Source organism: Colossoma macropomum, unplaced genomic scaffold, assembly GCF_904425465.1.
Source record: "Colossoma macropomum unplaced genomic scaffold, Colossoma_macropomum, whole genome shotgun sequence".
In the NCBI taxonomy this organism is placed as follows: Eukaryota; Metazoa; Chordata; class Actinopteri; order Characiformes; family Serrasalmidae; genus Colossoma; species Colossoma macropomum.
The window spans coordinates 9,964,198-9,986,611 of record NW_023494784.1 but is presented as its reverse complement, the minus strand read 5'-3'; the positions used below and the strand labels follow the sequence as shown (position 1 = coordinate 9,986,611).

General features: G+C 41.1%; 1 protein-coding gene across 1 annotated transcript in view; it reads right to left on the bottom strand.

Moving 5' to 3' along the window:
* Window positions 1-22,414, bottom strand: part of ttn.1 (titin, tandem duplicate 1) — a 149,224-nt gene that overhangs the window by 25,357 nt on the left and 101,453 nt on the right. Inside the window, exons 162-171 of the mRNA XM_036572854.1 lie at window positions 22,013-22,300; window positions 21,625-21,915; window positions 21,226-21,513; window positions 20,482-21,072; window positions 20,280-20,384; window positions 19,979-20,176; window positions 19,581-19,877; window positions 18,903-19,490; window positions 18,515-18,817; window positions 93-17,252 (exon numbers count right to left, since the gene is read on the bottom strand). Of these exons, the coding sequence (XP_036428747.1) occupies window positions 93-17,252; window positions 18,515-18,817; window positions 18,903-19,490; window positions 19,581-19,877; window positions 19,979-20,176; window positions 20,280-20,384; window positions 20,482-21,072; window positions 21,226-21,513; window positions 21,625-21,915; window positions 22,013-22,300 (20,109 nt within the window). The remainder of the gene's footprint in view (window positions 1-92; window positions 17,253-18,514; window positions 18,818-18,902; window positions 19,491-19,580; window positions 19,878-19,978; window positions 20,177-20,279; window positions 20,385-20,481; window positions 21,073-21,225; window positions 21,514-21,624; window positions 21,916-22,012; window positions 22,301-22,414) is intronic.

Here is a 22,414-nt window from a genome sequence, read left to right as displayed (position 1 = left end):
TGAAAAAATGGAGAAAAATACATATCAGCATGTAAATCTAAAACAACCCAAAATATTTCATTCTCAGTCAGTCAAACTGATAATGCATTTACCTGTTATTTTAGTTCCCTCTTTTGTCTCGGCAGGTACACCCATACCAAATTCATTCTCTCCAATGACTCTGAAGTAGTAGATTGCACCCTCTTGCAAGTCCTCTACCTTGTAGACTAGATTGTGACAGTTATTTGTTACACACACCCAGGCCTTTTTACTAGCTTCACGTTTCTCAACATGGTACGCCTTCACAGCATCTCCTCCATCATTCTCCGGGACTTCCCAAGTAAGTGTGGCAGAGTCTTGTGTGACTTCCTTAACCTTCACATTAATTGGTGGACCAGGAGAATCAAGAACTTTGACAACCATCGGCAATGATGCAGTTCCAATACCATTATCCAATGTAACAGTATACTGCCCTGAATCATTTCTTGTTGCCTTTTCAATTGTTAGTGATGTATATGTTCCAGTTGTTTCAATGGTAGCCCTTGATTTGAGATCAACTTCTTCCTTATTCCATGTGACTGAAGGCACAGGTACTCCTTTAAATGGTGCTCTCAGAGTGAAAGAATTTCCATGCTTGACAATCAAGGTTTTCCTCATCTCAATGTCAACATCAAATACTGGTTCCTCCTTTCTGTCTGTTGCTGCCTGTGGCTCAGAAACTGGTGAGCGTTCACTTAATCCAATTTTGTTAATTGATTTAACAGCAAAGACATATTCCACATCACTTGCGAGACCAGAGACAGTGAACTCTGTGCTTTTTGTCATCTGGATGGCAACAACCCATTCCTCATCCTCTGCTTTCTTGTATTCCACACTGTATCCAATGATTGGAGTGCCACCATCTGACAAGGGCTTGTTCCAGACTATAGTGATGGAGCTCTTTGTATGATCCAGGATCTTTGGTTTAGTTGGTGTGGATGGCACAAGTAATGCATCCTCTGCTCTTGCTGAAGCAGATGGCTCACTAGGAGGACTTAAACCTGCAGCATTTTCTGCAAAGACTCTAAATTCATATTCACATCCTTTTCTTAGTTTAGGTACTATAGCTGTAAGGTCTTTCACAAGCTCCCTGTTGACTCTGACCCATCTAAGACTTGATTTCTCACGCCGCTCAATGACATACCCACAGATCTCACTGCCTCCATCATGAATAGGCTTAGCCCAAGTTATAGTCATCTCCTCACTTGTCACACTTGTGATTTCAACATTTGTTGGTGCTGCAGCAATGGTGAATGGATCGATGACTTTGACAAGTTCACTCTCAAGAGGTTCACCAAGTCCAAACTTATTTACAGCCAAAACTCTGAAGATATATTCATTGCCTTTGAGGAGTTTTGTTACTTTGCATGTTCTAGTTTTCACCTCTCCTTGTACAACTGTCCATGCCAAACTGCTGGTCTCTCTTTTCTGAACAACATAATGAGTGATTTCTGCACCACCGATTTCTTGTGGCGGTCCCCATGACAATGTGCAGGTTTCTGCTGTAAGGTCAGTGACTGACAATGGTCCTGCCGAGGGTCCTGGTTTATCAAGGATCACACAATTCACTGGTGTTGTTACTGTTCCAGCAGCATTCTGTAATGTTAAGGCATACTGTCCAGAATCACTCCTTTTACAGTCTTTGACTATTATCATAGTGCTATTATCTGTTGCAGATATCTGAATTCTTGCTTTGAGTTCAATCTCCTTTCCATCCTTTGACCATGATGCCACTGGTAGTGGACGTCCAGCAATGTCAGCATTAATCTTCAGGGTCTCTCCTGCTTTCACAATCACAGTATCTCTGAACTTCACATCCATCATAATCCGTGGTGGATCGACATCATCTTTTACAGTGATGGGTCCTGTATTATCAGACGGTTCACTGAACAGACCAGCAGCATTCTTTGCAGTGATGCGGAAATCATATTGTTGATCTTGAGTAAGACCAGTAACATCAAAGTATGTTTCAGCAATATTGGTGAAGTTGCACCTCATCCAGCGACCCTCGGGAAGATCTCTACGTTCAATGATGTAACCAGTAACTTTGGCTCCTCCATCATACTCAGGCTTTGTCCAAGAGAGAGATACAGAAGATCTAGAAATGCTTGTAACCACGGGTTGACCAGGAGGATCACAAGGATCTCTGGCAGCTACAGCTTCGCTGACCTTGCTCACCTTTCCAATACCAGCAATGTTTTCAGCATACACACGGTACTCATAGAACATGCCCTCTTCGAGACCAGTTACTTTAAATTCGGTATCTTTGATAAGAGCCCTGTTCATCTTTGTCCACAGAATACTGCTTCTCTCCTTGCGTTCCAAATGATATCCAAGAACTGTGCTACCACCATCATTGACTGGTTCATTCCATGTGACAAGCATAAAGGCCTTTGTGGCATGAGCCACCCGGGGGGTAGCAGGTGGCCCAGGCTGTTTGAATGTATATTCTGCAGTGATTCCAGGAGAGTCAATGGGCTTACTCTTTCCATAGCGGTTCACTGCATATATTCGGAATTGATATTCAGAACCGTGTGTCAGTCGAGAAACCTTGATTGAATTTCTGGCAACATTTGTTGACACAATCTGCCACACTGTTGTGTTAGTGTCTCTTTTCTCAACAATGTAGTTATTGATGGAGCAACCACCATCATATTCAGGGGGAGTCCATGATAGTGTAATGCTGTCAGCAGTTACAGCATCAACCTTTACTGAAGCTGGTGGACCTGGTTTGTCAAGAACCACTATGTTGATATCTGTAGAAAAGGTGCCTGCTGTATTTGCAAGAGTTATTTCATATTTTCCAACATGGTCAATGGCAGCTTCCTTGATGACAATCTTGCTTGATACCATGGTATTAATTACTGTGAGAGAGGTTGTTTGCTTGAGAGGAAGGCCATCTTTCTTCCATGAAACCACTGGTTTAGGTCTGCCTCTTACTGGAACTTCAACAGTGAGATCATCTCCAGCCTTAACACTGTAAGTATTAAAGAGCAGACTAACCGAGGGTTCTATCTCTATGTCTTTAGCGTGCACAGGTACCCCAAGTTCTTGAGGTTCACTCTTGCCTTTCTCATTCAGTGCAATTACCCTAAAAGAGTATGCTTCACCAGGAGTTAGGTTGGAAACAGTAGCCTCTGGAACTTTCACTGTGCAGCACACACCCCATTTATCAGTGCCTTTTGGCTGCATCTCTACATTGTAACAAATGACTTTACTGCCACCATCATGTGCAGGTTTCACCCAAGTAAGTGTTACACTGTTTTTGGTAACATCCACAAGAGTCACTTTTCCTGGAGGCATAGGTACCTGAGCAACTTTTACTGGATTCTTTGTTTCTACCATGACACCAATACCATACTCATTAACAGCACATACTCGGAAGTAGAAAATTCCTCCCTCTTGTAGCTCTTCTATTTTGAAGAAATTTTGTGTACAGTTACTTGTGACAGTTGCGTATGCTTTTCTTGTTGATTCTCGCTTTTCCACAATGTAGTTGGTTATTTTGGCTCCACCATCAGTAAGAGGAGGATCCCAACAGAGAGTCACTGAGTCTTTCTTAACATCTTTGACTTCAAAATTCTGGGGTGCGCTTGGTGAATCAAGCACCCTTACATTCACAAATGCTGATTTTGTGCCACTCTTATTTTCAAGAGAAAGGATGTATTTCCCACTGTCAAATCTATTGACATTGTCTATCACAAGCATGGTATATGAACTAGTGGACTCAGTTATTGCACGCTCAGTTAAAGCACTCTCTTCTTTCTCCCATTTGACAGATGGTTCAGGTCTGCCACGAATTGTAATGAACAGACGAAGTGATCCACCTGCACGGACAGAGACAACTTTCCTAAGGTCAGCATCAAGTTCAATCTCTGGTGCTTCAATTTTTTCAGCTGCAATCACAGAGCCATGAACATCAGCAGGTTCACCCACTCCCTCTGAATTAATGGCACAAACACGGAAGTTATATTCTGCATTTTCCTTAAGTTTTTCCACTGTTAAGCGTGTTGCTTGTAAACCAGTTGGAGGTGTGCATATGGTCCATTCTTCTGCAGAAACTTCTTTCATCTCAACAATGTAACCTTTAATGTATGCACCACCATCATTGGCTGGTTTGCCCCAAGCCAGGGACACAGATGAGCTTGTGTGATCTGTCACTTTAGGATGGTGTGGTGGACCAGGGGGAGTTGTGGCATTTACTGCTCTGTAAAACAGAGATAAGTCACTCAATTCACCCACACCAGCTTCATTCTCAGCAGCCACACGGAATTCATAGAAATGCCCCTCTGAAAGACCAGTCACTTTGAAATGCAAGTCGGTAAGCTTCTGTCTATTACATTTGGTCCATCTCACACCATCTTTGTCACGTTTCTCCAAGTGGTAACCAATAATTTCTGTTCCACCATCACTGTCTGGGGCATTCCATGATAGAACCATTGAATCCTTGGTTATATCACTTGCTTCTGGTGTTGATGGTTTGCTTGGTGGAGTAAATGGGTTGCGGGCAATTATTGCCTCAGATTCCAGAGGGTCACTAATGCCATATTTATTAATGGCCATAACTCTGAAAATATATTCATCACCTCTCAAGAGCTTTGTCACTTTATAACTGGTAGCTTGAATATTGGCATCAACCAAAGTCCATGATAACCTACTTGTTTCTCTTTTTTCAACAATGTAGTGAGAAATATTAGCACCACCATCTTGGGAAGGCTCAGTCCAGAACAGGTCACATTTATCAGACATGATGCCAAATACACGTAGTGGTCCAGTGGGCGGGCCTGGTCTATCAAGTACTCTTACAGTGATTGGGATTGTTTTAGTTCCACCACTGTTGGTTAATACAAGATCATAATGGCCACTGTCTAATCGTGTGCAGTCCTTAATCGTAATAGAGGCACATTTCTGGGTTGTTTTTACTTCAATGCGCAATGCTTTATCCATTTCCTTTCCTTCTTTCAACCACTGGACATCAGGAATGGGTTTTCCATGGATGTCTGCTTCAAGAACTAAATTCTCTCCAGCATTAATGACAATGACATCCTTGTACTTAGGATCAACTGAAGCACTTGGAGGTTCAATTTCATCTTTTGCAGTAATTGGTCCAGTGCTGTCAGATGGTTCGCTGAAAATACCAGCAGCATTTCTTGCAATTACTCTAAATTCATATTGTTGGTCTACTGTTAAGCCAGTAATCGCAAATTCAGTCTCAATCACATTAGTGAAGTTAACCCTCATCCAGTGGCCTTGAGGCAAGTCTCTCTTTTCAACAATGTATCCTGTCACTTTGCTGCCACCATCATATTGAGGCTTTGTCCACTGAATTACCACATGGTTCTTCGAGATAGTAACGGCTTCTGGAGTACCAGGTGGGTCACATGGATCACGAGCAACAAAACTCTCTGAAACCTTACTGGCTCTGCCAATACCAACAATGTTCTCTGCATACACCCTGAATTCATATCCAATTCCTTCTTCTAGATTGCAGATCTTAAACATGGTATCGGTAATGAGAGTCTTGTTCAGCTTTGTCCACAGGATGCTAGTTCGTTCTTTGCTTTCTAGATGATAGCCAATTACTGCGCTTCCACCATCATTGACAGGCTCATTCCACTCAATTATCATTTGATCCTTAGTGGCAGACTTGACATATGGAGTTCCAGGTGGCCCTGGAGGTTTATAAGGATACTGAACAACAACTGCCTTTGACTCCAAAGAAGTACTCTTACCATATCTGTTTTCAGCAAAGACTCTGAATTGGTACTCAGCGCCAGTTTTTAGTTTTGTTATTTTAAGGGATGTTCTGGCAACTGATCCAGCTACCATCTCCCATGTTGTCGTAGTGGTGTCTCGCTTTTCAACAATGTAATGCTTAACTTGGCAGCCTCCTGTGTAGGATGGTGGTTCCCATGAAATTGTGACAAAGCTATTACTGACTTCATTAACCTTAATAGGGCCTGTTGGCGGTCCAGGCTTATCAAGTATAATGATTCCAATTTCTTCTGTAACAGCACCAGCACTGTTTGTTGCAGTAATTGCATACTTTCCAAGGTCATCTTTATTGGCCTCAGTAATCTGCAAAATCGCTGAGGTTGGTGTGTTTGAAGTGCTTATTCTAGATGTCACTTTAAGGGTTTGTCCATCCTTCATCCAAGTAACTTTTGGCTTGGGACGTCCAAAAACTGGTATTTCCAGTTTGAGATCATCACCAGATTTGACACTATATGTACTGAATTGTACTTTCAGACTTGGTTCGATTGTTAAGTCGTTGGCAATTACAGGAGCAGCAAGGAGTTTTGGCTCACTCTTTCCTTTCTCATTGTATGCAAGAACACGGAACAGATATTCTTGGCCAGCTGTTAGTCCAGTGACAGTGCCTTCACATGTTTTGACAGATGTTGCTACACCCCATTTATCTGTTCCTTTGGGTTGCATTTCAATCAAATAACCTACAATCCTGCTTCCACCATCATGCTCTGGTTTTTCCCAGGCTAGAGATGCACTGGCTTTCGTCACATCAGTCAACAACACCTTTCCAACTGGCAGGGGTACTTCAGAGGCCTTTGAAGCAGTCTTTGTTTCAACTGGTAAGCCAATTCCGAATTCATTTTCAGCCATAACTCTAAAGTAGTACATGGCCCCTTCTGCAAGATTTTCCACTTTGAAGCTAGTCTTGCTACACTTGGCTGTAACATTGGCATATGCTTTCCTTGTGGATTCACGTTTATCAACAACATAATTCTTGATTTTTGCACCTCCATCAATAAGTGGTGCATCCCAAACAAGTGTAACAGAGTCTTTCTTAAGGTCTTTAACTACTAGGTTCTGAGGAGCTCCAGGTGTATCTAATACTTTCACTGCCACAAATTCAGACACAGAACCACTGCTGTTTTGCAGGGTAAGAGTGTATTTTCCAGAATCCTTTCTGTCACAGGAATCAATTGAAAGTTGTGTGAAGTTTAGACCCTTCTCAATCACTGCCTTCTCTGACAGCTCTCCTTCATCTTTAGTCCATTTAATCTCAGGTATTGGTCTCCCCTTGAAAGGCACATTAATTCTAACTGATCCTCCAGCACGAACAACTATGCCTTTCCTCAGCTCTGAATCAAGGTGAATTTCAGGAGCTTCAAGTTTGTCCTCTGGTTTGACAGTCCCGGGAATAACTGCAGGCTCACCAACACCCAGTTTATTTATGGCACATATCTGAATCTTATATTCTTGCTGTTCTGTTAATTTGGTAATTTCAAATTTATTAACACGCAGACCAGTTGGTGGAGTGCACATAGACCATTCCTCCTCCTCAGCTTTGCATATTTCAACAATATATCCTTGAATTGCACTTCCACCATCATTAAGAGGCTTTCCCCATGCCACTGAAATAGAGCTCTTTGTTGTGTCGATCACATGCGCATTTGTGGGTGGGCCAGGTTTATATTTAGGATCAGAAGCTTTATAGTATGATGTTGGTAAACTGGGTTCACTGATTCCAGCTGCATTTTCAGCTGATACTCTGAACTCATACTCATGATCCTCTATCAGGCCTTGTGCTCTGAAACATACATCAGTAACTTTCTGTCTGTTGCATCTGGTCCATTTAATTCCAGACCGATCTTTCTTTTCAACAATATATCCAACAATTTCACTTCCACCATCTGTCTCTGGAGCACTCCAGCATATGGTCATAGAATCCCGAGCAATGTTAGTCACCTCCAGAATTTGTGGTGATCCGGGTGCTACAAATGGATCCTTCATTATTACAGATGGAGAACTGATTGGCTCACTAACACCATAACTGTTGACAGCCGTGACACGGAACATATATTCGTTGCCTTCAAGAAGGCTTGTCACTTTATATATTGTAGATTTACAATTAGTAGAGACCATAGTCCAAGCTAGACGACTTGTTTCACGTCTTTCAATAATATAATGGGTGATTGCACTTCCTCCGTCATGTTGTGGGGGGCGCCATGACAGTGTGCATTTATCACTTGATACTCCTGTGACATGAAGAGGCCCTTCTGGTGGACTGGGTTTGTCTAGTACTTTCACATGGAATGAAACAATTTGTGAGCCAGCAACGTTAGTGAGTTGAAGAGTATAGTCGCCACCATCCTGTCTGAGTGCATCCTTTATGACAATCATAGCTCTAGTGTCAGTATTCTTGATTTCACATCGGATTGTGTTTTCAATTTCCTTGTCACCTTTGAACCACTGCATTGTAGGAATTGGTTTGCCATGGACATCTGCATCAATTTTAAATGTATCCCCAGCATTCATAATAAGAGTCTGAGTGTATTCAGGGTCAATTGAAAACTTGGGTGGCTCCACTTCATCCAGTGCAACAATAGGTCCACTGTTAAAGGATGGTTTACTAATAGTGCCAACAGCATTCTTTGCAATTACTCTGAAGTCATATTTTGCTCCCTCTGTGAGTCCAGTGACAGTAAATTGGGTTTCAATCACATTGGTAAAACTAGCTTTCATCCAGCGACCCTCTGGCAGATCACGCTTCTCAACAGTATAACCAGTTATAACACTTCCTCCATCATATTCTGGCTTTGTCCATTGGATTGTTATTGAATTTTTACTAACATGCAGAGCTTCTGGAGTACCAGGTGGATCACATGGATCCCGGGCTACATAACCCTCTGAGATTTTACTGCATCTGCCAATGCCAACAATATTTTCACCATAGACTCTAAATTCATATTCCATCCCTTCTTCTAGCGGACTGGTTTTAAATCTTGTTTCCTGAATGAGTGTCTTGTTTATCTTGGTCCAGAGGATGCTATTTCTCTCTTTCCTTTCAAGATGGTATCCAATAATGCTGCTGCCTCCATCTGAAACTGGTTCGTGCCACTCAACGACCATATGATCTCTTGACAAGGATGACACAAATGGAGTTCCAGGTGGGCCCGGTTCTCTATATGGGTATTGAGCAACAACAGCTGGAGAGTCTAAAGCATAACTCTTGCCATATCTGTTTTGAGCAATAATTCTGAATTGATACTCAGCACCAGTTTTCAGTCTGGGTACCTTCAGTGTTGTTCTTGCCACTGAGACAGAAACATTCTCCCACGTAGTGGTGGTTGTGTCTCTCTTTTGTACGATGTAGTTTGAAACTGAGCAACCTCCAGTGTATTTTGGTGGATCCCATGACAATGTAACACTTGATACTGTTATCTCATTAAATCTTACAGGGCCAGATGGTGGTCCTGGTTTATCAAGGGTGATAATTTCAATTGTGGCATCCTTTTTCCCAACAACATTGGAAACATTAATTCCGTACATGCCACCATCCTCTCTGGCAGCTTCTTTGATACTAAGAATTGTGCTGTGTGGTGTATTAGAAATGTTCACTCTTGTTGTGAATTTAAGGGCTGCACCATCCTTTGTCCATGTGACTTTTGGTTTAGGGCGTCCAGAAACTGGAATTTCAACTTGAAGGTCCTTTCCCACGAGAACACTGTAGTTGCTAAATGCAGGTCTAACATCTGGTTCAATGACAAGATCCTTTGCTTGCACTGGGACTGCAAGAGTTCTTGGGTCACTCTTTCCTTTTTCATTGACAGCAATTACTCTGAACATGTACTCTTCGCCAGAGTTTAAGTTATTAATAACAGCTTCTAATGTTTTCACATTAGCACAACCAGACCACTTGTCACTGCCTTTCACTTGCATTTCAACAAGGTACTGAAGAATTCTACTTCCACCGTCATGCACTGGTTTTTCCCAAGCAAGAGAGACACTTGTTTTTGTAACATCTACAACAGTTAATTTACCAGGGCACTGGGGCACTTCAGATACTTTTATTGGATCTGTAATATCTGCAGGTAACCCAATACCATGTTCATTTTCTGCAAGAACTCTGAAATAGTAACTACAGCCCTCTTGAAGTGGTTCAATTTTCCATGATAGTTTATGGCAGTTTGTTACAACAGCAGAGAAGGTTTTTCTTATAGTTTCACGCTTCTCAACAATATAATTTTTGATCTTAGCTCCACCATCCAAGGCAGGAGGTTCCCACGAAAGAGTGACAGATTCTTTTGTAATTTCTTGCACTTTAATGTTAACTGGAGCACTAGGTGTGTCAAGAATTTTCACAGTGATGGTTGCAGTCTTTACACCAGAGGAGTTTTCTGCATACACAGTGTACTTTCCGCTGTCCGATCTGTTGACTTTATCAATCACAAGGGAAGTGTGACTACTTGTAACCTCAACTTGCACTGTCTCTTTGATAGGGCCTTCATCTTTCTCCCATTTAATTTGTGGAACAGGACGCCCTCTGATGGGAATGAAAATTCGAAGAGGTCCTCCTGCTTTAATAATTACAAGCTTTCTGAACTCAGGATCAATATCAAGATCTGGTTCCTCAGTCCTGTCCTCTGGAAGAATGTCACCAGGAATATCTGCATGCTCACCAACACCAGCCTTGTTAACTGCACAAACCCTAAATTTATATCCCTGTTTTTCTTTTAGATTTTCCACTGTAAAGCGTGTTAACTTAACACCTGTTGGTGGGGTGCACATTGTCCATTCTTCAGCAGCTACTCCATCCTCAGATTCTTTTCCTTCCTTTCTTTCTTCCACTGGTGATTTTACCTTACATGACTCAACAACATATGCTTGAATTTCACATCCACCATCATAAATAGGCTTCCCCCATGCAAGTGACACAGATGATTTGGTTGTGTCTGTCACTTTAGGATTATGTGGTGGACCTGGCTTGAACACAGGATCTACAGCCTTATAGAATACTGTTGCTGAACTAGACTCCCCCACCCCAACAGCATTCTCAGCTGCCACTCTGAATTCATAGAGATGTCCTTCAAGGAGTCCAGAAACTTTGAAGGTTAGATCAGTAACCTTTTGTCTGTTGCATCTGGTCCATCTAACACCTTCCTTGTCATGTTTTTCAATGACGTACCCAGTGATAGGAGTGCCACCATCACTTGTGGGAGCCTCCCAACTTAAGACCATTGAGTCTTTCTTGACACTGGACACCTCTATTCCCTTTGGAGCGTCTGGAAGCATAAATGGATCCTTTATGGTAACTGGGTCAGACTGAAGTGGTTCTCCAACTCCAAATTTGTTGACTGGCAAAACTCTGAAAATGTATTCATTTCCCTCAAGGAGTTTTGTTACTTTCAAGTTTTCAGTTTCAACTTTAGGTTCAACAAGAGTCCAAATAAGTCTGCTAGACTCCCTTCTTTCGACAATGTAGTGAGTGATCTTGCTTCCACCATCCTGTTTTGGAGGTTTCCAGGCAAGACAGCATTGTTCGCAGGTAACCCCTGTGATGAAAATGGGACCCTCAGGTGCTCCGGGTTTATCTAGTACACTGACATTTACTTGAACAGCTTTCTCACCTCCTGGATTTCTTAGCAGCAGAGTGTACTGGCCACCATCAGCAAGTTTGGCCTCTTTTACAGACAAACAGGCATAGTTGTCAGTGTTTTTAATTTCACGATATATAGTGTTTCCAAGTTCTTGATCTTTCTTCATCCAGTAAATTGTAGGGACTGGTTTACCATGAACGTCTGCATCAATCTTGAATGTTTCTCCTGCATTTACAACAATTGTTTGGGTGTATTGTGGATCTATGCTGATGCGGGGTGGTTCAATCTCATCCTTTGCAGTAATAGGTCCTGTGCTGTAAGAAGGACCACTAAAAACACCAGCTGCATTTCTTGCAATCACACGGAATTCATATTTCTGGTCTTCTGCAAGACCTGTGGCAGTATACTCTGTCTCAATGACATTGGTGAAGTTCGCCTTCAGCCAGCGTCCTTCAGGCAATTCCTTCTTCTCAACAATATAACCGATGACTTTGCTTCCACCATCATACTCAGGCTTAGTCCATGTGATTGTAATGGAATTCTTTGTGATTTTAGCTGCCTCAGGTGTGCCAGGAGGATCACAAGGATCTCTGGCAACACAGCCTTCTGAAATTTTGCTTGCTTTTCCAATACCAACAATGTTCTCTGCATACACTCTGAATTCATATTCAAGCCCTTCCTCAAGGCCTGTGGTCTTATAAGTTGTGTCCTGGATTATGGTTTTGTTGAGTTTAATCCAGAGAATACTATTTCTCTCTTTACGTTCAAGGTGATATCCCAAAATTGTGCTTCCTCCATCAATAACTGGTTCATTCCACATCACAAGCATGCTATCTTTGGTAGAAGAATGGACAAAGGGTGTTCCAGGAGGTCCTGGAAGTTTGTATGGGTATTGTGCAATAACACACTCCGAAACAAGCAAAGGGCTCTTCCCATACCTGTTCTCAGCAGTGATTCTGAACTGATATTCAGAACCTGTTTTTAGTCTTCCAGCTTTAATCTTTGTTCTAGCCAGACTTGCTGCCACAACTACCCAGTTTGTTGTAGATGTGTCTCTCTTTTCCACTAAGTAGTTGCTAATGGTGCAGCCTCCATCATACTCTGGTGGTTTCCATGAAATAGTGACACTGTCAGCTGTTACTTCTTCAACTTTGACTGGACCAGTAGGTGGGCCAGGTTTGTCAAGAACAACAACTCTAATATCCACTAATTTCTCACCAGCTGTGTTTGAAAGTTTGATACTATATTGTCCAACATCATCTCTACAAGCTTCTTTGATCACAAGATTCAAAAGGGTCTCTGTGGAAGAGAAGTTAACTCTGGTGGTTCGTTTAAGTGGTACAGCATCTTTCAACCAAGATACAGCAGCTTTGGGACGAGCAATATATGGAATATCTATTGTCAAATCCTCTCCAGCAAGAACACTAAATGTTGAGAATAACAGCTTGGCAGATGGTGCAATTACAAGGTCTTTGGCAATCACTGGCACACCAATTTGCCGAGGATCACTGGTGCCTTTTTCATTTCTTGCTGAAACACGGAACATATACTCCTCACCGGGAGTAAGCCCAGGAATAACTGCCTCTGGAACCTTTACAATCACAGCTTGTGTCCATTTATCACTGCCTTTACTCTGCATCTCTACAACATATGCAACTACTCTGCTTCCTCCATCATGTTCAGGCTTCTCCCAAGTCAAGGTGACACTTGTCTTTGTAACATCTTGAAGTGTAATCTTGCCTGGTGGAAGTGGTTTCTCTGACACTTTGACTGATTCACCAGTTTCAATAGGAAGACCGATGCCATACTCATTTTCAGCAAGAACTCTGAAGTAGTAGTTGCAGCCTTCTTGAAGTTGATCAACAGTCCATTCTGTTTTGTGACAGATAGCATTAACTGTAGTATAGGCCTTTCTTGTTGCCTCACGCTTTTCAACAATGTAGTTCTTAATCTTTGTGCCACCATCATTTAATGGAGGATCCCATTCCAGTGAAACTGATTCTTTAGTAACTTTGCTGATTTTAAGGTTTTGTGGTGCCCCAGGTGTATCTAGAACCCTAACAGTAACGGAAACTGTCTTGGTACCAGAGCTGTTCCCCACTGTCAAGTTATATTTGCCACTGTCAAACCTATTTACATTTTGAATCACTAACGATGTAAAAGAAGATGTACTTTCAATGGTAGCTCTGTCCAAAGGTTCATCATTCTCTCTTGACCATTTGACGTCTGGAGCTGGTCTTCCTCTGATTGGCACAAAAAGTCTTAGTGTGTTGCAGGCTCTGATATTTACAATTTTACGAAGGTCAGCATCAAGGTCAATTTCTGGTGGGAGAAGTCTTTCTTCAGCTTTAGGTGAACCAGGAACAGACGCTGCTTCCCCAACACCCTCACTGTTAAAAGCTAAGACATTGATTTTATATTCCTGATTCTCTTTAAGATTTGTTATTGTAAATGATGTTCCTTTCAGTCCCTCTTTAGGAGAAACAATTGTCCATTCCTCCTCTTCAGTTCCAGGGAGGCATGTCTCAACAATATACCCAGTGATTTCAGAGCCACCGTCATATACTGGTTTGTTCCATGCAAGTGTTATGGAGGAACTTGTTGTGTCCAAAATTCTTGGGTTACCAGGGGGACCAGGTTTGAAAAGAGCATCTGTGGCTTTTGCGAATGGACTTGAGGGGCTTGGTGCACTGACTCCAGCTGCATTCTCAGCAACAACTCTAAATTCATATTCATGCCCTGGAACAAGCCCAGTTACCTTAAAATGCAAGTCAGTAACTTTCTTTTTGTTGCATTTTACCCAGCGCAAACTAATCCTATCTCTTCTTTCAATGCCATAGTTAGTGATTTCACTTCCACCATCATGGGCAGGAGCTCCCCAGCAAACCACCATTGAATCCTTGGTGACAGCTGTGATCTCAGGAGTTTGTGGAGGATCAGGTGGAACATAAGGATTGTCTGCAATTGTTGGATCAGACTCAAGGGGATCTCCAACTCCATACTTATTAACAGCCATGACTCTAAAAATGTATTCATTCCCTTTGAGCAGCTTTGTCACCTGGTATTGGGTAACTTGCAAGTCAGTTGCTACGTTTGTCCAAGCAAGTCTGCTTGACTCACGTTTTTCAACCACATAATGTTCAATGCTTGCCCCACCATCATCTGCAGGTGGAGCCCATGTAAGCACACATTTCTCTGCTGTAATATCTGAAACTTTAAGAGGCCCTCCAGGTGGTCCTGGTCTGTCAAGAACCTTAACATTGAAGACATGTTTAGCAAATCCACCCACATTAGTAGCTGTCAGAACAAATTCACCTCCATCTTTTCTAAGAGAGTCTTTGTTAACCAAAGTAGTGCTGACGTCTGTCGTTTTTATCTGTAGTTTGGATGTGTTTTCAACATCTTTTCCATCTTTGGTCCAAACCATAGATGGCAGTGGTAGGCCTGCAACATCAGCATCAAGTTTGAAGACTTCACCTGCTCTAACAAGCACAACATCCTTGAATTTGGCATCTACCATAATTCTTGGCTCTTCAATATCATCTTTACAAATTATTGGATCTGATGGGTCTGATGGATTGCTAATGGCACCAGCCGAATTTCTTGCAAATACACGGAATTCATAGGATGCTTCTTTCGTTAAACCACTAACTGTGAAAGTGGTTTCAATAATGTTTGTGAAGTTGGCCCTTATCCAGCGTCCAGATGGTACATCTCGCTTTTCCACAATGTAACCAGTAATCTTAAACCCACCATCATATTCAGGCTTTGTCCACTGAATAGTTATTGCATTTTTAGACACATGTATTGGTACAGGCTGACCAGGTGGATCCACTGGATCAAGAGCAAGCATTGGTTCAGATGCCTTGCTTGGTTTCCCTATTCCAGCTATATTTTCAGCCATCACTCGGAACTCATATGCAGAGCCAGATTCTAATCCAGATGTTTTGAACAGGTTTCCCACCACAAGAGCCTTGCTAATCCTATGCCAGATAATGCTGTTCCTTTCTTTTCTTTCAACATGGTATCCAATAACTTCACTTCCGCCATCATTAACTGGCTCATTCCAGCCAATTGTCATTGTGTCCTTAGTGAACGCAACAACTTTGGGAGTACCTGGTGGTCCAGGTACCTTAAAAGGGTATGCAGCAACCACGGCTTCTGAAGTAATTGGGGGTCCTGCACCATATCTGTTTTTGGCCTTGACACGGAATTGATATTCCACTCCTGTGGTTAGTCGAGTTGCTTTATATGTAGTTCTGATGATCATTGAAGACAGCTCTACCCATGACTGGCTGGTGGTTTCCCTTATTTCAACAACATAGTTGTTAATTGGTACACCTCCATCATTTTCAGGTGAATCCCATGAAAACTCAATGGAAGTACGAGATATTTTGTCCAATTTAATTGGTCCCTTAGGTGGTCCTGGGACATCATGGACTTTGACTATGATATTCTCTGTAACAGAGCCAACTATGTTCTTTCCTATCATTGAGTATACCCCACTGTCACTTCTCAAACACTCATTTATGATCAAGATAGTTGACGTAGAGGTATTTTCAACCATTATCCGTTGTGTTAATTTCAGGGCTTGATTTTCTTTCTGCCAGGAAACTGTTGGCTTAGGACGTCCAGTTACAGGCACCTCAACCTTTATGTCATCCCCAGCCTTTGCTATGACTGTCTTCTGACAGATACCACGCAGGTCAAATTCTGGTTCTGTGCTTTGTTCTCTTATAACAACATGCTTGCTTTCCCGAGGATGGCTTCTGCCAGATAGGTTTACAGCCATTACACGGAAGACATACTCTTCATTCTCATTTAAATTCTTTACAGTAAAATCAAGAGACTTCACAGTGGTCACGTGAGTCCACTGGTCTGTTCCTTTTTTCTGGGCCTCAATAACATACCCAGTAACTCTGCTTCCACCATCATGTTTTGGTTTGGTCCATGCAAGACTAACTGAGTTCTTGGTAACATCAGTAATTGTGACCATTTCAGGTGGAGTTGGTGCTTGAGATGCTCTAATGGGATCTGAGGTTTCAACTGCCTCCCCAATTCCAAATTCATTTTCAGCAGATACTCTGAAGTAGTACTCTGAGCCCTCTGACAAATTCGGAATCCTAATGGAACATGTGTCACATTTTGTTACCACAGTAGCATATGCCTTGCGAGTAGCTTCTCTTTTTTCAATGATATAATTAGTAATCTTTGCACCACCATCAATAAGAGGCATTTCCCACTGCAGTGTAATGCTTTCTCTGTCAATGGCTTTTGGCTTAAGATTGAGAGGAGGCCCAGGGGAATCCAAAACTTTGACATTCACATAGGCAGTCTTTTTTCCAGCTGCATTCTCTAATGTTAAGTCATACCTCCCAGCATCACGCCTGTTGCAATCGGGAATGACTAAAAGGGTGTATGACTCTGTATTGTCAATAATTGCACGAGTTTTTAGTGCAGTCTCCTCCTTTGTCCAAGTCACTGTAGGAGTTGGACGTCCTTTAATTGGAACAAATAAGCGAATAGAACCTCCAGCCTTAACAACCAGTGTTCTTCTTAATTCAGCATCAAGTTCCAGGTCAGGAATTTCTTCACGTTCAATAATTTCAACAAGGTCTACTGTTTGTGCTGGTTCCCCAACTCCAATTGCATTCATTGCGGTAATTCTGAAATGATACTTGGCTCCAGCCTGCAATCCAGGGACAACAAATTCAGTGATTATCAAAGGTGTAGTTGTATCCTTCACCCATGCCTCTTCTCCATCCTTTTTGTGCTCAACAATATAACCAGTAACATCCATGCCACCATCATCAAGGGGTTTGCCCCAGTGAAGTTCTGCTGTGGTCTTTGTTGTATCAGTGACTCTTGGGTTGACTGGGGGTCCAGGTACATCTGTGTAAAATAGAAGACATTTTAGGAAGATAGGCAATTATATAAAAATATTAGATTTTCTTAGAGCATGTGAATTGCAAGCATAGATCTGAACAATGTTTACAGTTGTTAGTAAAGAGCCGATGGGTTGAGAGATTGGACAGAGAGCCAAATGTAAGGTACAAACTGTAAACCTTTTGCCTGATAAAAGCAAGTGCGGTTTATGTGCCATGTATATGGAAAAACACAAAATGCATTTCTCTCTCTCATACATGTACTTTTGAAAGAGGTTTGCATATTGGAAGTGTGAAATATGACAAAGATGGGAGGGGCTGCTCGATTTACACACTGCCTTAAATAGCAGCCATATTGGTTAGACAGAGATATCATAGAAATTTTTTTGGTAACACTTTATTCTAGGGTCTGCTTCTTAATCATTACTGAGCTAGTAGCAAACAATTATTATGCAGTTAATAATGCTTTCATAAAAAGAACCAAATCATTTGTAAGCAAGCTTACAAATATGGTGGAAACATATTCATATGATGTGTTAATAAGGTCTCCTACAAATTCGTTTTTAACTGCTTGTTGACTAATGGGTTTAATGTTAATTAATTGTGATCATTCAGTTGCAAGCAAGTAGAAAGAGCCTAAAGCCATCTATGTGATATGTATGATGGTTAAAGGAGGAGCTCACAAATGCATACAAATAACTTAAAAACACTGCAAAAATTAAAATACCTTAAAACATATAAGGAACATGAGGAACATATTCATACATAATGATTAGTACTTTACTGTTAGTAAGTGCTTGCAAAACATAAATAGCTTACAAAGAATTATCTACACTGAAAAGATCATTATTAATACATTTACAAGACCATAACTAAAGTGGAACTTTATTCTAAATAACCACTGCTTCACCCTTAGTAAGTGTTTGCATACAATATTTCCATGTTATAACCATTTTTCTATAACTAATACTTTTTCACCACTTCGCTGACTGGCCCACTACAACAGTGACTTTCCATGTTATTGTTTTGAATTTGTTTCCCAAATTCAATTCTTTTTTTTTTTAACCAAAGCAGAATTGCATAGAAGAATGTGGGGAATTTTTTTTTTTCATCACAGAACATTCAAATTGTTAACTACTAGAAAGTTTTTTTTTTACATGCATAGTTCATATGATAAAAAATGCTAATTTCATACACATCCTGGTGGCATCAAGTCATCTATTGCCCTGTGCCTCCTCTGTACATCTGGCCTTGAATGAATCTACTTACCTGCCATGACCTTTGTTGTAACAGGTTGAGATGGCTCACTGGGTTCTCCAAAGCCAGCCTTGTTCTCGGCTGTTACTCTGAATTGATATTCAACTCCTTCAGTAAGTCCTTGTACTTCAAAATGTAGGTCAAGAATTACTTTCTTTGATGCTCTTGACCACCTCATGCCTTTCTTTTCCTTCTTCTCAACCATGTAACCAGTGATATCACTGCCGCCATCATCAGCCGGTCTCTTCCATGTAATAGTAGCAGTTTTTCCTCCAACATTTTCTACCTCTGGTCTTGCAGGAGGCCCTGGAGGACCTACAGGGAACAGAGTGTTCATTTTAAATGCAGTACACAGAGAGAGACTGTACATTGTTCTTGATTAGTTCACAATGCTACTTACCATAATTATCTACCATCTTTACTGGCTCTGAATGTGAAAAATCACCAGCTCCAGTGTGGTTGACAGCTGAGACACGGAAGATATATTCATTCCCTTGGATTAGTTTATTTGCCACGAAATGGCAGTCAACAACATTTTCAGCAAGAATGGTCCAAAGAAGACGGCTTGTTTCCCTCTTCTCTAAAAGGTAATGCTTAATTGCAGATCCACCATCTTCATGAGGTGGTGTCCAAGTCAAAGTGACTTTTTCAGATGAGATTCCACTCGCCTCAATTGGTCCAGGGGGTCCAGGAACATCCAAAACCTTTACTTTCACATTCTCTTCTTTGACACCAAATGGATTGCTTGCTGTAATAGTGTACTCCCCTGAATCCTTCCTGCTAGCATATTTGATAGACAAAGTAGAGGAGGTAGGAGTAGTTTCAATCTGGCATATATCTGATGGCTTGAAGTACTTCCCTCCCTTTGACCAGGCTGAAGTTGGGGTAGGTTTGCCTAAAATACTTGTTGCTGTAATGACAATTGTGTCTCCAGCTCTAACAGTCAGTCCTTCCTTTACAGTTGGATCAATGATAATTGTTGGTGCCGCTGTAAGTTGAAGAAAAAACAAGTTAAGCACTTGATTAGAATACAAATAAACCTGATCAGCATAAATAAAAGAAATTTGATTTGCATTACCATATTCATCCATGCATACAAGAGTGTCGGTTTGTTCGGATGGTGCACTTATTGCTCCAGCTGCGTTCTTTGCTCTGATTCTGAATTCAAACTTGCAACCTTCCTGCAAGTCAGTCACCGTATATGCACATTCCACAACATTTACAGTGTTGGCTTTCACCCAGACCTTCGCAGGAAGGTCACGTCTCTCAACAATGTAGCCTGTAAGCCTGTGTCCACCATCATACTCAGGTTCAGTCCACTGCAGCGTTACAGTGCTCCTTGTGATGCTGATCACATCGGGTTTACCAGGAGGATCTAAAATATGTCACAACAGGTTCACAGCAAATTACAAATGTAATAGTCTACACTGAAATGATGTAGAGTGGATACAGCACTTACAAACAGGCTGTACTTACCAATAGCGTCCAAGGCTACCATTGGCTGAGTTGGAGGACTAGGCTTACCAACACCAGCCAAATTTATTGCCATCACTCTGAATTCATACTCCAGGCCTTCAGTTAAACCCTTTACTTTGAAATCTTTCATTTTTAAAGGTGCTGGGTTAGCTCTCTTCCACAACATGCTGTTTCTTTCCTTGAATTCAACATGATAACCTGAAAGAGGAAAATTATCAAAATAAAAATTATTAAATAAAATTATCAAATAAAGGTTATTGTTCTGTTTTACAATTTAGATGATTTTTGAATATTCCTTCACCTGTAATTGGTGAACCTCCAGTTTTCCTTGGATCTGACCAAGCCAAGGTAGCTGAATCATGAAGCATGCTCATGATTTGTGGTGCAGGTGGTGAATCTGGCACATCTGATAGGAAAACATAATATAAGTGGTAAGTTGAGAATATGTATGGCCATTGTGCTATTTGTGAAAATATTTTTTTTTGTGAAAAAACTGTACTTACTGAATGGATGTTTAGCAATCATAGGTTCAGACTTGAGACCCTCACCAACTCCATATTTGTTTTCTGCAGAAACTCTGAAGATATATTCTGTTCCCTCATGAAGACCAGACACTCTAAAAGTGTTACTTTCCACCGCTGAGGAAACAGTCACCCACATATTGGTAATGGAGTCCCGCTTCTCGAGAATGTAGTTAGTAATTTCTGATCCTCCATCATCTTTTGGAACACCCCATTTCAAGGTAGCTCCATCAGCTGTTACTTCCTTAAACTTGATAGGTCCTGTACATATTCCTGGTTTGCCAACAACTCTGACAAAGATAGAGGATTCCTTTGATCCAGCACTATTACGAAGAGTGATAGTGTATTTTGAGGCATCGCTTCTTTGGCAGTCACGAATCAAAAGAGTTGTATTAACAGCAGTAGATTCCACACAAACTCTTCCTGTGTCTGTCAAATTCTCATCCTCGCCCTTCTTCCACGAGACTGTTGGGGCAGGTTTACCAATGATGGGAATCTTGAGGCGGACATTGCTTCCTTCTTTTGCAATGTAGTTTAAGTTAGGCAAATCTCTTAAATCACAGCTGGGATAAACTGCACGATAACAAAAGACATATATAAATAAATAAGGATTATTAAGAATAATGTAATTATAAAAAAATGATTAGGAGATAAATAAACATTGTGGGGTTAAATATGAATTATTTTCTACAGAGACAGAAAGAGAGAAACAAAATTAAATCTCACCAATAAGATCCTTTGCTACAATGGAGAGCTCCTTCACTGGACCATCACCCGCATCATTTGTGGCCCTTACTCTGTATTTGTATTCCCTTCCTTCAACAAGATCTTTGGCACTGTATTGCATGTTCTTTGATCTTAGAAGCTCCTTCCACTTGTCCTCACCATTAAGAACCTCAAGCACATATGCAATGATTCGACTTCCACCATCACTAATAGGTTTCTTCCAAGAAAGAGTGCATGAATCCCTGGTTACTAGCAATGGCTTAAAATCCATGACTGGCCCAGGTTGTTCTGGAAAAAAAAATATTTGATTGGTTTTACCGTTAACAGCCCCATACTGGAATACATTAATGGCAGTATAATTTATAATTACATACTATATTTGTAAATGATGCCACTCACCAGAGGCTCTGACAGCATCTGCTGTTTCACAAGGTTCACCAATACCATACTTATTTTGAGCCTTGACTCTAAAACAGTAAGATCTACCAGCTTCCAGGCCTTCGATCTTGAAAGATGTTTTGTCACAGCTGATTGAAACGGTGGACCATGCTTTTCTCTCTGCATCACGTTTTTCTACAACATAACCTATAATTTCACTTCCGCCATCAATTAGTGGTTCATCCCAAAGAATGGATGCACTATCCTTTGTTGTCTCTTTCACCATTAGGTTTAGTGGTGGGCCAGGGGTATCTGCATTGTTGTGAAAAAACAGGATTTGAAGATTTTTCAGCTTGTTTAACTTAAAACAAATTTAATTAAGGATACCCATGATCACATAAGAACTTACCAAGAACTTTGACAACAATTGTGTACATCTTCATGCCGCTGACACTGTCAAGGTTGAGAATGTATTTTCCTGCATCATTTCGAGTCACCCTATCAACACGGACCATTGTGTCAGTGTCTGTGACTTTGATGATAATTCCTTGTCTGTTTTTGATGTTGGTGTTCATTTTGGCCCAGGTTACTTTTGGAGTAGGTCGACCTTTAATTTTAGCATGAAGTTTCATTGAAGCACCAGCCGGTAGAACTAATGTATCCTTCAGCTTTGCATCAATTTCAGCTTCAGGTGGAGCTAAAACAAAAAAAATCATATTCTGGTTTAATCGCAGTACAAGTCAACCATAAATCCTCATCCCACTAAATACAGTAGACAGTAGTATATACAATATACATTATTATATTCTTA